Here is a 12,945-nt window from a genome sequence, read left to right as displayed (position 1 = left end):
GTCTTAGGGAACCTGGGGCACTTCTCCCTGCCCAAACATTTCAGCATCACCTTCTCAAGTTCCATAACAGTCAGTGCAAAGTGAGGGAGAAAATCTAAGTCATGCAATCTCTTACCAACTACCATGAAATGATTTGAAAACACCCTTGATCAACATTATGGCAGTGTATTATATAGACCAGGGGCAAAATGTGGGCAAAATGTGGCCAGGGGCCAGATGCAGCCCGCTAGGCTATTCCATCTGGCCCACAGGGCCTCTAAAAAATTTAGAAAATGAATATTTATCTGCCCTGGGCTGCCTGTCATGTAACCCTTGATGACTTGCCAAAACTCAATAAGCAGACCCTCTGCCCAAAATAATTGCTTGCCCCTGATATAGACCACGGGTAACAAATTAATTAGACCCCAAGTACCCTGGATGGCCCCAACAAGCTGGAATTTGTTTGGCACAGTAAAGAACTGATCTATGCAAAAGAATTGGTTTACTGTGAAAGCTAATCAAGAAAACATCATGGCAACTGATAAAAGATGCCAGCCCTTGAGACTCAAGTTCTAACTTTAGAGGAGGTGTGTTCAATTAATCCAGAATGCAGTGGGGCCGGATCTGGAGCTGTGTTAGGTGTATGACACGGTCAGAAATTTAGTGGTGGCAGTGTTAATTGCTGCAGCTCTTGGAGCCACAGCAGCCCCTGCTCACCCACTGCTCAATTTTTCTTGTGGGCAGCCCCACTTGCCAGATGAAACAATTCCATGCTCTGGATCCAGCTTGCTGGGCTGGAAATTTGGCAGTGGGGTAAACAGTGGCAGCATTAATAACTGTAGTTCTGGGATCTGGAACATGGAGCTGAATCATGTGGCAAGGCTGGATATATAGAAGTGGGAGCAGTGGTGGCTGCTGTGGCTCCATGAGCTGCAACAATTAACACTACCATCGCTTACCCCACTACCACATTCCCAGACCTGGGCTGGATCTTTAATTCTCCTGCTTTGGAAGAGTGGCTCCCAACCTTTTTTATACTGCAGGCCAGCATGGCAGTGGTGTGGGTGCGGGATGGGGTGCCGGCTGCCTCCCTCCCAGGGTTGCCCCACCACCCAACGCGTGACTGCTGGCAGTGGAAGCCACTTGCTCAGGCAGACGAATGGGGGTCTGAGCGGATGGCTTGTGCCACAATCTGGTAGCCAACCCTTCGCAGCCCAGTACCAGGCCACGGCCCAGTGGTTGGGAACCTCTGCTTTAGAAGGAAGAAAAAACACCCAGGCAGAAGCTTTGTAAACCTGCTCACAGTGCACTGCCAAAGCCTACCACTTGGTGGAGGAAAGAAGAAAGTTAGAGTTTCCCTTTTAGTTTGCTAAGATCTTTTTTTTAAAAGAATGTTTGTGCACATTGAAAGCCTGACAACTGAAACTCAGGATTGCGTCTTTCCAGACATTTTGCTAATTTAACTCCCTCAATTAAAAGGCAAGATATTGAACTATTTATTAATCCCCCTCGATTATATATTGGAAGAAACTTTTTATTCCTTTCCAGGAGACAAAAACCCCATCTGGTAAAATGGGATCCAACAACAGTTCTTGTTGCAATAACCACTTGCGTCCCTAAAACAAAAATTGAGAAAATCAAATGATACCTGTTGCAGTATTTCATTCTCCTGTAGGTATTTTTTGGCAGCTTCACTAGTGTTGGCTACCTGAAGTTCCAGAGCTACCTGAATTCCCATCTCTTTTGCCAACTGAGTGATTAGGGTAATAGTACGCCTTAATACTCTGAGGAAGAAACACAGTGAATAACAAGTAGTGTAATGCACAGTGAAAGTTTAAGCATTATTGCATTTTTTCTCTGGTATGAATCCTAGCTTTCTGTTTAGATTTATAATAGATGTAAAGATGAACAAAAGTACTTCTATAGCTAAAGTGGAGACTGCTTAAGATCGTCTATCATTATTAAGATGCACATGTAAGCTTAAGAGTCAAATGCTTGATAAAATTAAAAGCTGAAAAGTCTTTCAAACTGTATTCCAGTTCCAAGTTTTATCTTTTGCAAAGGATAACATCACAAATGCTCCATGTGTCCCCCACCATGTGTTCCACAAGATGGAGTCCACCTTCCCTGCCCCACCTGCCTGGGTTGAGTGGGTCCTTAAAAAAACAGAAGGGCAGAGATATGCATTGAACAGGCTTATGCTGCTATTTAGTTTTTCACCTAAGAGAACCAAGCTCAAGAACCAAGCATCAAGATGCTATGGTAGGGCAGATACTATAAAAATCTCTATATAAAATACTTGACAAGTGTAAAATGTAACTAAAAAAAATGTTGCTTAATATACATTAGAAATATTTGTCTATTACTCCCTCATATATTTATTGACAATTTTGTATTTTATTGCATACAACACACCGCTGTATACAATACGCACCTTGTTTTTGAGAGGTAGTATGAAAAAAAATCTTCCTTGTACAAATTGAGTAACAGCAGCTAGGAAGCCAAGACTGCTCCTGAGCTTGCTGCCAGTCCTGCGTACTGGATGGGGCGTGCGGATCGAGTTGCCAGTTTCTGAACTGATTGGTGTGCCAATCCAGTGTAAATGGGGCCATGCTGTCCAGTCAAGGGAGCTCTTTATGGGTCTGAAAATTAGGGGTTGGGGAATGGTGGCAATATTAACTGTCATGACTCCCAGAACAGCACTTAATGCTGCTACCGATTCCCTGCCACCAGGTTTCTGGGGCAGAGCCATGGGGATCTGTTCTTCTTGTACAGAATGTTCACCCCAATTTTCACCAGCTGGTTTTGGGGAAAGAGGTGTGGGTTACACGTGAGACAAAAACCCCCTGTAGGCTGTTTTTTTTAAATGCATCTAAAAGACATTTAAATTCACCTGTAACGTAAGTCAGAAAATGATACATAAAATTATAGAGCAATCTTTCTGTTGCAGAGAACTCAAACCCCAGCAGGTCAGAATATTTGTGTCACTATGGATTCCTATTTGGAATCTCTGGGCTTACCTCATGAATCACATGCAGGTGTTTGAACCTGTTGTACCTTTAAAGATGCCCTGGCACCCTAGAGTGCCATAGTATCTTGTTCAAGAATGACTAGTCTATAGCAGGGGTGCTTATCCCCCAACCCACGGACATGATCCAGCCTGCTGAACCATGTCATCCAGCCTGTAGGCTCTCCACAGGTCTGAAAATGTTGCTGCTCCCCTGCTTTCAATGTTTTAAACCTGTGGGGAGCACTGCAGGATGGACAGCATGGCCCTGCATGCTAGTTTGGATGTGTGGGACTGACAGAGGTGATGCAGGGCCCAATCTTGCCCATGGATCAGTCCCATGACACTCTTCTGACCCATGAAGCTGAATGATTGAGCACTACTGGTCTACAGTATTACCAGAGGTCAAGGAGTCATGGACACTTAACTACTTTCCTCACCCTCTCCCTGCCCCCAGATGTGGTCTCCCCAGGGCAAAGGGAGGTCACTTCCTGCAACCTGAGGTTGGATGCAAGTGATGGAAGCTAGACCCAAAGGCATTTGCTGTCCACCCCATGTGTCCTCTACCATGTGTTCCACAAGAAGGAGGCTATCCTGCCCCTCTTGCTTATTTGAGTTGGTACTTGTAGAAAGCTGCTCCCAACCAACGTGTAACCAACCTGTCCCTCTGTAACTTGAAATCATGCCCCAGTCAGCCCCAAAGCACCAGATGTACAGGTTGAACAATATTAAACAGGTTGACAATATCATTCCTAAGGTCTCCAACTCCTGTGCTTTAGTGAAATGGTCAAGGTTAGATTTGAGCTGGATGTGTCAATACCAACTTTCTGGTTACTAGGATTATTTTAGTAGTAGTCTAATTATTTACAGTGATAAGTTTCAGGAAGAAAATCAATGTTCACATTGGAAAAAACTGCTGCCACATACATCTCACAGTCAGGACACTTCCCCCACATGTTCACCTTAAATTTTTTGCTTTTCTAGTTAGACCTGCATGTGACCCACATGCCCCTCCATGGTTACATTCTTAAAATATCTGTACACTTCTTTCTCTCTTTCTACTATCTCTTAACCAAGGTATTCATAATGCAGTTCCTTTATTTTTGTAAACTGGTCTTCTGATCTTTTTAGATTCTGTTCCATATGGCACCTCTTGTAAAAGATGCATCATGAACATTATAGAACAGCAATTTTTATACTTACAGCCAAAGAAAAAGTGAGAATCCTGAGATATAAAGGTTCCTTTGGGACCTAAAGAGTTTCATCTGAATATGATCAAAGGCATTTTGGTGGACACTTGCAACCTTCTCAGTTGCATGAGCAGCTGAGTACTTCTTCACTTCTCTAATTGCATCTGTAAGCAAAAACAGATTGTTTTCATCTTTAGCTTGTATGTGTACAGGCATGGCAGTTTAACACTTCCAAAACCTTCAAAGCTGAGACTGCTCTGTGGACTTCTCACTTCACAAACAGATGTACCACAGACAATGAGACAGGGTTACTCAACTGCCTTGAAAACGTGGCCTGACTTGAAGGGATCACTCTGGAGTAATACTGTAGTTTGCCTACCATGCCATCTCTCCCAGCCCTGCCTAGATACACTAGTTAGGAATTGGATCAAGGTGAAACATTCGCCAAAACACTACCAGAGACTCTTCAGATAGACCATATTCCAGTTGGTGAACTTGCAATAAAAAGATTAAAAACTGAAGCTCCCAAGGTATTTCTTTCTTTCCCTCCCCATCCCCTCCCCTCACAAAAGTTTTTTTTTCTTGCAAAAGAGACTCTTGATTTAGAATCAATGCTATTTTCACTCATTAAAAGGAAATACATTATTATATAGAATCTATAACAGACAATTACATCTGACCCATTTTCATGGGTTGCATTTATTTTAAAAATAGCTTCCAAATACAATAGGAAAGGAATAAATTAGTTTCTCTCATTTGCCTAGAAAATTAGTTTGTTTCATTCTCCTACAAAACCTTTGAAGTGGCCAACAGACATGATTGCAGACATCACTTGATGAACTACGCAGAGTGAGGCCAAGTTGATACTGCAGTAGGAGATGACCAGGGAGGACCTGGACACTGAAGGCATGTAACTACATTCTTTCTTTTGAACCATTATTCAACTAATACCCCATCATAAGCCTAGATGTGTAGGTAGAAATGCCATTTTTACAGCCATAAAAACTTGTTGCCATTGAAAATATATATGATTTATATCCCTCTGCCACCCTGTAACAAATTAATTAACTCCAGTTGCTGGGCCAAACTCAGGGTGGTTGTCAGAGACATTGGAATGTCAAGATAAAGAAACAGTTCACTTTCTGTCCTAAAAACTTTTTAGTATTGTTGCTGTGAGCTATTAAGCTGCCTCTGTATATCAAGAGTGGACCAAACGATCCATTTAAGCTTCTATTAAAACCACCTTTTCTTTTTAAAGGTGCCTAACTTTTCAGATTTTAAACTAATTCTGCCCCCCACCCCAAACTTATTTTATGGCATAAAGGGATGGATTATATGTATTATAGTTTGACAGGTACACCTCCCTCATGATTTATTCCAGCCCACATCTTCATTTTAATACATACATAATTTTTGGTCATACAATATAACCAAATAAATTCAGTGAGAAAAATAAGTATGTACACCTTTATTTTGGGCCATTCACTCCAATATCTAATGCTAAAGATCCTGGAGGTCTTCTACAAAAGGCACTTGAATATTCATGTCTTTGTGTATGTTATTAGCACAGGTTTAATTTATTAAAATGACTGAATTATACTGATCTAATTTACATTTTATGTGTTTGTTTTTGCCTTTGCAATTTATTGTTTTTGCATTTCACTCAACGTGAACAACAAAACTGGTTAGATTCAACTTCTGTTTAACTCCTGTATCATTCCAAGTTTTTTTTTCCATCTCAAAACATTTTATAAGTTTAGTAACTCCTTTTGTCCATGAAAAAGGTTCATCACTTCTACCACTGAAACACACCAGACATTTAAAAAGTATATAAACTATAGATAGAAGTTTGAGACAAAAGTGAACTTAATTAGACAGGCAGAACATAGTCATCCAAGCTTATGCTTCACTAAAAATTTAGGGCTACTTTAGAGATCCTTATGTATTTTTCCTCAGAACCAGGTGTGACCAAATATTCAGTTTTATATCTTGCCTGAGTAAATATCTCCAGGGATATGCTGCTTTTCACAGCACTCTACCAGGGCAGTAGCTCAAGAGCAGCTTAGAGAAATACTGCCACCTATTGAAAACTATTAGTCAATTCTTACAGAAATTCAGCATTCTTGGGGACTGTCCCATCCAAGTACAGAGCTCACTTTACTGTACTTGGCTAGCACAATTTGATCAAATGACGGCAAAAAGTGGGTTGGCTGCACTTCCATTTCTTCTTACTTGTTAGCACAATGCTATCATGTTCAGATTCCCAAGTCTGCACAGAAATGTTTAAATTACACCAAAACAAACTTTAACTGAAATTAGGAAAAAAACAAAGCTGTGTTAGGTTTATATCCTTCCTGTTTATCCATTGCTATGCACCCTTATATACCTGCTAAACACTATTCAACACATAAGAGAAAATATTTATTACTTACCAAGAAATAAAACAATCAGCAGTACTATAATTGTAAGGAATGCTTTATTCCAGTAAATTGCAATTTTATTCCATAGTGGAATCATAAAAATCTTCTGCCATCTGTAAAAAACAAAACAAAACAAAGCACTGTATTATTTCAAAACAAACTCCATAATTCAAAAGAGGAGGAGCACTTTATACAAGCATGTTTGTCAGACTTTTGATTCCCATAGTGTAAGGTCTAGTAACAGTTTTTTCAACTTCAACATGGTTTAGATTAATATTAAAACTTAAAAGTGATTGTGACATTTACCTTGCATCCATGCTTTTTTTCCTCCCTAGCAAAAGGCGCACACACTGATGCTAAATCTTCCTTTTCCAACTACAGTCACATGAATGTAATCTTTTCAAGTTAGAACTTCATAAATTAAAAAAAAAAAAGCCTCACTTAAAAAAAACAAAACAACATAAGAGTGCTTGGTAAAAACTGATGCTTCGTCACTCATCTGCTACTGATCAAGGATTAAGAAGAAACTTTCTCTGCACACAGGTTATTCTAGGCATTTGATTCCAAAGAGGCAACTGTTACTGTCTACAGTTGAAAATGGTACACAAAACTAGCTGAACCACTGACTGGAACATAAACATTTCTATGCCGAGTCAGGAACAAAACACTGAAAGTTTGGTTCTGTCCTCCCAGTTGCATTTTGGTATTGTCAATACATAAAACAAAGAGCAAATTTTATTTGTTAATACATTTCAAAACCAGTATAAGGTAAACCTCCTAACCTTAAATGAGTTGTTTGAAGACTGAAAAAGGAGTAACTGAAGTTTTCCAGGAAGGCAGACTTCTTACTTCAATGGTGCATGGTTTACCATTGTGACAAAATTGAATCCCAGATCAAAGTGCTGGTCAGGCCACAGCTTAAGAAATGTTGCCCTCAGGTACTGTTCACAAGTCCAGGAACTAGACTTTAACCCAGCATGTTACTTGTCATGCTCAGCTATCTTGTTAATAAAACCGTGTCATTTAAAGACAGAGGCATTTTGTTCTTGCAAAAAAAGTTTTAAGAGAAACTGAATGCTGCAAATGAGCCTCATTACAGCTAACACAAAATAAACGGTGGAGGAGTCTCATCTATCCCATTATTAAAGCACAAATGAGCCATACTGTAACATTAGGAACCATGCTTAACAACTGAAAGGCTAGTGAGACTTGGTAGCATCAGATGTTAAAGAAATAGCTTTTCATTCATGGAAGCTAGGTTCAAAACCTAGTTATCTTACAAGACACACTGAGTTCAATGCTCCTAACCTAAGCCACAGTGGGCATGTTTACATGAGATATTTACTGCACAGTAGCCTGAAAACACTGTGCAGTCATGTGCCAGTCAAAAACTGTACTAATACGCTACTGCACAGTGTTATTACTAGGCTGCTGCGCAGTAAGCATCACAAACAAAAATGCACTGTGCTGCTGTGCACATTTAGCTAGTATTTTATTAAGCAAGTAGTAAACATGTAGATGCGCCCAGTGAGTACCTGCTTTTACCTCAGGCTCCAAACAGTTGTGTGGAAGCTTTCTTCTTATAGGTTATTACCATGGCTTATTCAAACTTACATAATATTTCTCCTTTTCTGGTTCAAACCAGTTTTCAATGCTGCACTTCCTGCGGTGCCCTTTCAATCTTCTGGCACATGGACAACCTGGGATCAGGGACTGGGTCACTGATCCCAGACATCCTGTGTTCAAACGCAGCCCAGCATCAAGGAACTGGTTCCCCAGTACTGGGCTGCACAGCTACCCTCTGCCCACTAAAAAGTGTGCTGTGAAGTCCAGCACCAGACTCCAAGGCCTAGCTTTAGAATGTCTTGGCACATGGGGAGTAGGACACAATGCAGGGAGTCTCTCCCTGATGTCAGGCTCCATATGCATCAGGACATTTAAAGCCATGTCATGCATTATGGGATTAACTGAGCTGGGATACAGCTACCCCTTGCCCAGGCCTGCCGATCAACTGATTGCCAGGATTGGGCAGGGGGCAGCCCTCAGGTCCAGGACACAGGCCACTGGTTTTGGGTTGTGTCCCCACTCACCTAATCCAATGCTGCACAGTGCAGTTTTAAATTACCTGGTACATGAAGAACCCAACATCAGGGAGCAGGTCCTCAATCTCAGATTGCCTGTGTGCCATGCAGCTGGGCTACATGCACCCCTTTTAACTGTCTTCACAAATGGGGAGCCCCAGATCAGGGAACCACTTCAAAGAGACACATACAGCTAGACTGAACATGGGCATAGGGAGCTGGTATCAGGGAGATGATTGGGAAGCCCAATCTCAGGCTTCTGCATCAGCATATTTAAACCACACATTCAAATTCAAGTATGATATGCACATTTAATATGAAACATCTCTGTGGCTGGTTTGAATAACATAGTACTTATGGCATATTACAATTTATCCCCAAATTAATGACATAATCCACAATAAATCAATGTCTGCCACAGGCCTTAGAGATTAACTGGTTCAGAAAGGCATAAACTTTCATAGATGATAGCATACTTAATCAGATGGACTAGATCAGGGTACATCACAAAAGTCTGAAACCTGTTGGCTTTGGGTCAGACTAGAAACTACCCTAATGGATGTAGGTGATTATCTATGGAAAGCAGCAAGTAGAAGAGTTAGTCATATTGTACAACTTCAGTGAGTTTTCATAAACTGCAACTCTGATAAAAATTAGAAAATACTTATGGACAGCAGCCTGTTGTATAATAATAAGGTAGTCATTCATATATTATTTCAATGATACAAAAACCTTGCTATAGATATCATAGAAAGACAGAGAAGTAGGGCTGGAAGGGACCTCCAGAGGTCATCTAGTCCAGTGGTTCTCAACCTTCTTTGTACCATGACCCATTTGTAAACATTGATGGCCTATCCTGACCCAGTGCCCTGTACTCCTGACCTGCTGGCCCCCACCCCCAGACCTCAGCCCCCCAACGTGAGGCAAGGGCACCCCAAAGCAGCCCCTCGCAGGCTAGAACTCTGACAGCCTGCAAAGGAAAAGCCAGTTTCCTATGCTTTTCTCCTTTAAAAGAGAATCCATTAAAAAAGTTTGTTGATTCATTTTTAAAGTTTGTTTGCAACCCTTCCATATATTCTTGCAACCCACCTTTGGGTTGTGACCCACAGGTTAAGAAATGCTAATCTAGTCCAACCCCCTGCCTCAGTCACAATCATCCCTATCTATACCATTCTATACAGAGTCTAGATTATGGATTTGAAAAACTACCATCATTCCTGACACAAGACATACCTACAAGCTTTCCCCAACATACCTACAGGCTCTGTGTCGACAATTATACTTGCACCACAGCCAAAAGGGACCTAGGGGTAGTGATCAACCATCACATGAACACGAGCCAGCAGTGCGATGCTGTGGCCAGCAGGGCAAACAATATGCTGGCATGCATTAACTGTTGCATCTCATCCAAAACTAAGGAAGTGATACTCCCACTGAACTCTGCACTGGTGAGACCACAGCTAGAGTACTGCATCCAATTCTGGGCACTGCACTTCAACAGGGACGTGGAAAAACTTGAGAGGGTCCAGAGAAGAGCCATCCATGTGATCGAGACAAGCCATTCGAGGGGAGGCTGAGGGACTTGGGCCTCTTCAGCCTACAGAAGAGAAGGCTGAGAGGGGACGTGGTTGTGGTTTACTGCTACATCAGGGGAGTACATCAAGAACTCGGTGAAGGGGTTGTTCACCAGGGCACCCCTGGGAAAGACCAGGAGCAATGGATACAAACTCCTGGAAGGCTCAATTCAATTAAAAAACTCCTTCAGTCAGGGTGCCCAGACTGTAGAATAAACTCCCTCCAGTGGTGGTGCAGTCACCTACCCTGGAAACCTTCAAAAGGTGACTGGATAATCACCTTGCTGTGGTCACTTGACCCCAGTTGTCTTTTCCTGCCTAGTGCAGGGGGACTCGACACAATGATCTACAAGATGCCTTCCAGCCCCTAACAATTTATGAATCTAAGACATACCTGCCCTAGGTAAACCAGAGAAACCACAGCAGCCAATGTCCTGCTACTATAAAAGCTTGGTAATAGATGCTCAAGAAATCCATGCCCCACCCTCTACAGAAGAAGGGAAAAACCTCCACAGTCAGTACCAATCTGACCATGTGGGTAAAATTCTTACGTGACCCCAAGTATAGTGACTGGTCTGACCTGGTACAGAGGTGCAAGACCCCCTACCCAGAAACCTCTGGCTTTAAGCCCCAACAGGAGCATGGGCAAATCCTAAGGTAAGTGTTAGAGAAGGAGTGGTACCAAAAGAATGAATCTTGACTTGCCATTTTTATTAAAAGTTAAAATAAGTAATGAAAATTCAATAGTTAAAATATATATTTTATAACCAAACCCATGTTTCCACTGCTAAGGTCTAATGCAGGTTTAAGAACCTTTTTAGCTTCCTAAAAGGATTCACCACAAAAAGCCAAGAGCACTATGAAGTCTCCATGGTAGAAAAATTTGGGGAATTGGGATGTCACGTTCCACTCTGAAATCCCATCTACACATGGATCTATATATGGCAGTAATAGCAGACTGTGAAAGCATTAAACAGGTTTGGAACAGCTGTCCAGTGTTTGCTCTGCCCAATGTGTGAACTCTGTCTTAGAGCATGTTGGGAAAGACACAATCTTATTTCTGCATGCAGAAGTCAAGAAGATTCATTCCTGGGAGAAATGCATTTATCATTTTGGAGACATAAAGTGGCATCTAAAAGCTCAGAATACACTTATTTCATAGGTTTGTATAACGGTCTTGAAAAGGACAAGTTCCTATAATGTATTAAAGGTTTAATCCTACTGCGGCATTTCAGTGCTGTACTACAGAAGAAAAAGAGTAAGTAGATTACAAAAGGTGAACACTACATGAGAGGGAGTTGTCTTATGAAAATTAAGAGAAGGCTAGCCAATTTTTTTTTATGCAAAGAAGATATCTGGCTCGATTCCCTTGCAGGTTCTTCTTACTGAGGGTTCAGGAAATTAGTTTTACAAAACCAGTGCAATTTCTGTCTATTCCTGGGCCTACTACAGAAACCTCCTTTACAGGTCTCTTAAATTTTGTACAGTCATTCTGCATGTTTGGAAGAATCCTTACAGAGTGTGCATGCAGGCAATGCTGCCTTGTTTACATGTGCAGTGCCTGGCAGGAGGCTGACAGAGGCCCCTGTCACACATCACATATATTATGCCAGTGATACTTAACCTTTCTGACCGGCAGGCTGAATCCAGCTGGGGTTCCCAATCAGGCAGGCACAGCGGGCACTGGAAGGGGGTGGGCTGGTCCCAACACATCCCCCTGGGGGAGAGGAGTTTGACCCCCCATGGAGAGGAAGATGTGGCCCTGCCCTGTGGAGGGGGCACAGCCAGTCCCCAATCCCTTTCCACAGAGCAGACAGGACTGAGGCCCTAACCCAGCCCCAGGGGGAGGGAAGGGGCAGCCCAGCCCTGTGGGGGAAGGGGACAGGACCAGCACCACAACCTGGCGGTAGGGAGGGAAGGGGCATGGCCCAGCATGGATCCAGAATAGGGCCTCAGGGGAAGGGGTCGCAGCCAGGCCCAGTCCCAGTCCCGACTGGCTGTACAGAGCTTGAGAATGTGGGAGAGGCGCAGTGGGCGGCCATGTTAATGGTTACCACCCCCTGTTGTCGGATTCCCTGACGGGTGCGCGGGAAGCCGAGCCGTGATGCAACCCACTGGCGCATGGCTCAAGGCGCGCAGCCCCGGGGCCACCCGCGCAAAGGAACGACCAGGCCACGAAAACGTCCGTCCGGCTACAAGAGGAGCCAAGTGGCTACCAGGGCAGGGCTGGCGCACGTGCAGGAGCTGGGGAACTGCTCGTTATCCAGCCTCAAAGCCCATGTGCGCAGGGCCCAGACCCCGGGGCCGGGCCCTCCTCTCACACAGGCGGCTCCTGACTCCACCAGCGGCCCCGGCCCTTCAGCGCAGGGGCTCCCATCGCTGTTGTTCATGGCTGCGGGCCAGCCGGAGCAGCGGCGGCCCGACTCCCTCAGGCCCGGCACCCCGAGCGGCAGCGGCTCCCCCAGCCCCTACCTGACCGGGGAGACGAAGGGCAGGCAGAGCAGCAGCAGGACGCCGATCTCGGCGTACAGGAACGTGGCCACCGCGGTCCACTGGAAAGTCATCGTGTCCCCGCCGGGGCAGCGCCGCCCCCTCCCCAGCGGCCCGGCCAACGCCTCGGCCCCCGAAGGCGGCGCCTGCTCGGCCGCGGCCCGGCCTCTCCGCGCGCCCAGGCTGCAACGCGCCCGCCCCGCC

The 12,945-nt window shown here is 43.8% G+C and overlaps 1 protein-coding gene across 2 annotated transcripts in view; it reads right to left on the bottom strand.

The window, feature by feature from the left end:
* The window catches only part of BCAP29 (B cell receptor associated protein 29), a 36,457-nt gene extending 23,551 nt beyond the window's left edge, over positions 1 to 12,906 (bottom strand). The window contains exons 1-4 of one of the 2 annotated variants that reach the window (XM_006257816.4): positions 12,724 to 12,906; positions 6,609 to 6,709; positions 4,190 to 4,340; positions 1,628 to 1,763 (exon numbers count right to left, since the gene is read on the bottom strand). In XM_006257816.4, coding sequence (XP_006257878.1) covers positions 1,628 to 1,763; positions 4,190 to 4,340; positions 6,609 to 6,709; positions 12,724 to 12,815 — 480 coding nt within the window. In that variant the 5' untranslated portion in view covers positions 12,816 to 12,906. Of the gene's footprint in view, positions 1 to 1,627; positions 1,764 to 4,189; positions 4,341 to 6,608; positions 6,710 to 7,378; positions 7,473 to 12,723 lie in introns of those variants that run through there. The other variant, XM_019487451.2, reaches the window with a different exon arrangement.
* Between the last annotated feature and the right edge of the window lie 39 nt (positions 12,907 to 12,945).

This window comes from Alligator mississippiensis, chromosome 4 (genome assembly GCF_030867095.1).
Source record: "Alligator mississippiensis isolate rAllMis1 chromosome 4, rAllMis1, whole genome shotgun sequence".
Taxonomy (NCBI): domain Eukaryota; kingdom Metazoa; phylum Chordata; order Crocodylia; family Alligatoridae; genus Alligator; species Alligator mississippiensis.
Note: the sequence above shows the minus strand (reverse complement) of the source record. Positions and strands in the feature narration are given on the sequence as shown.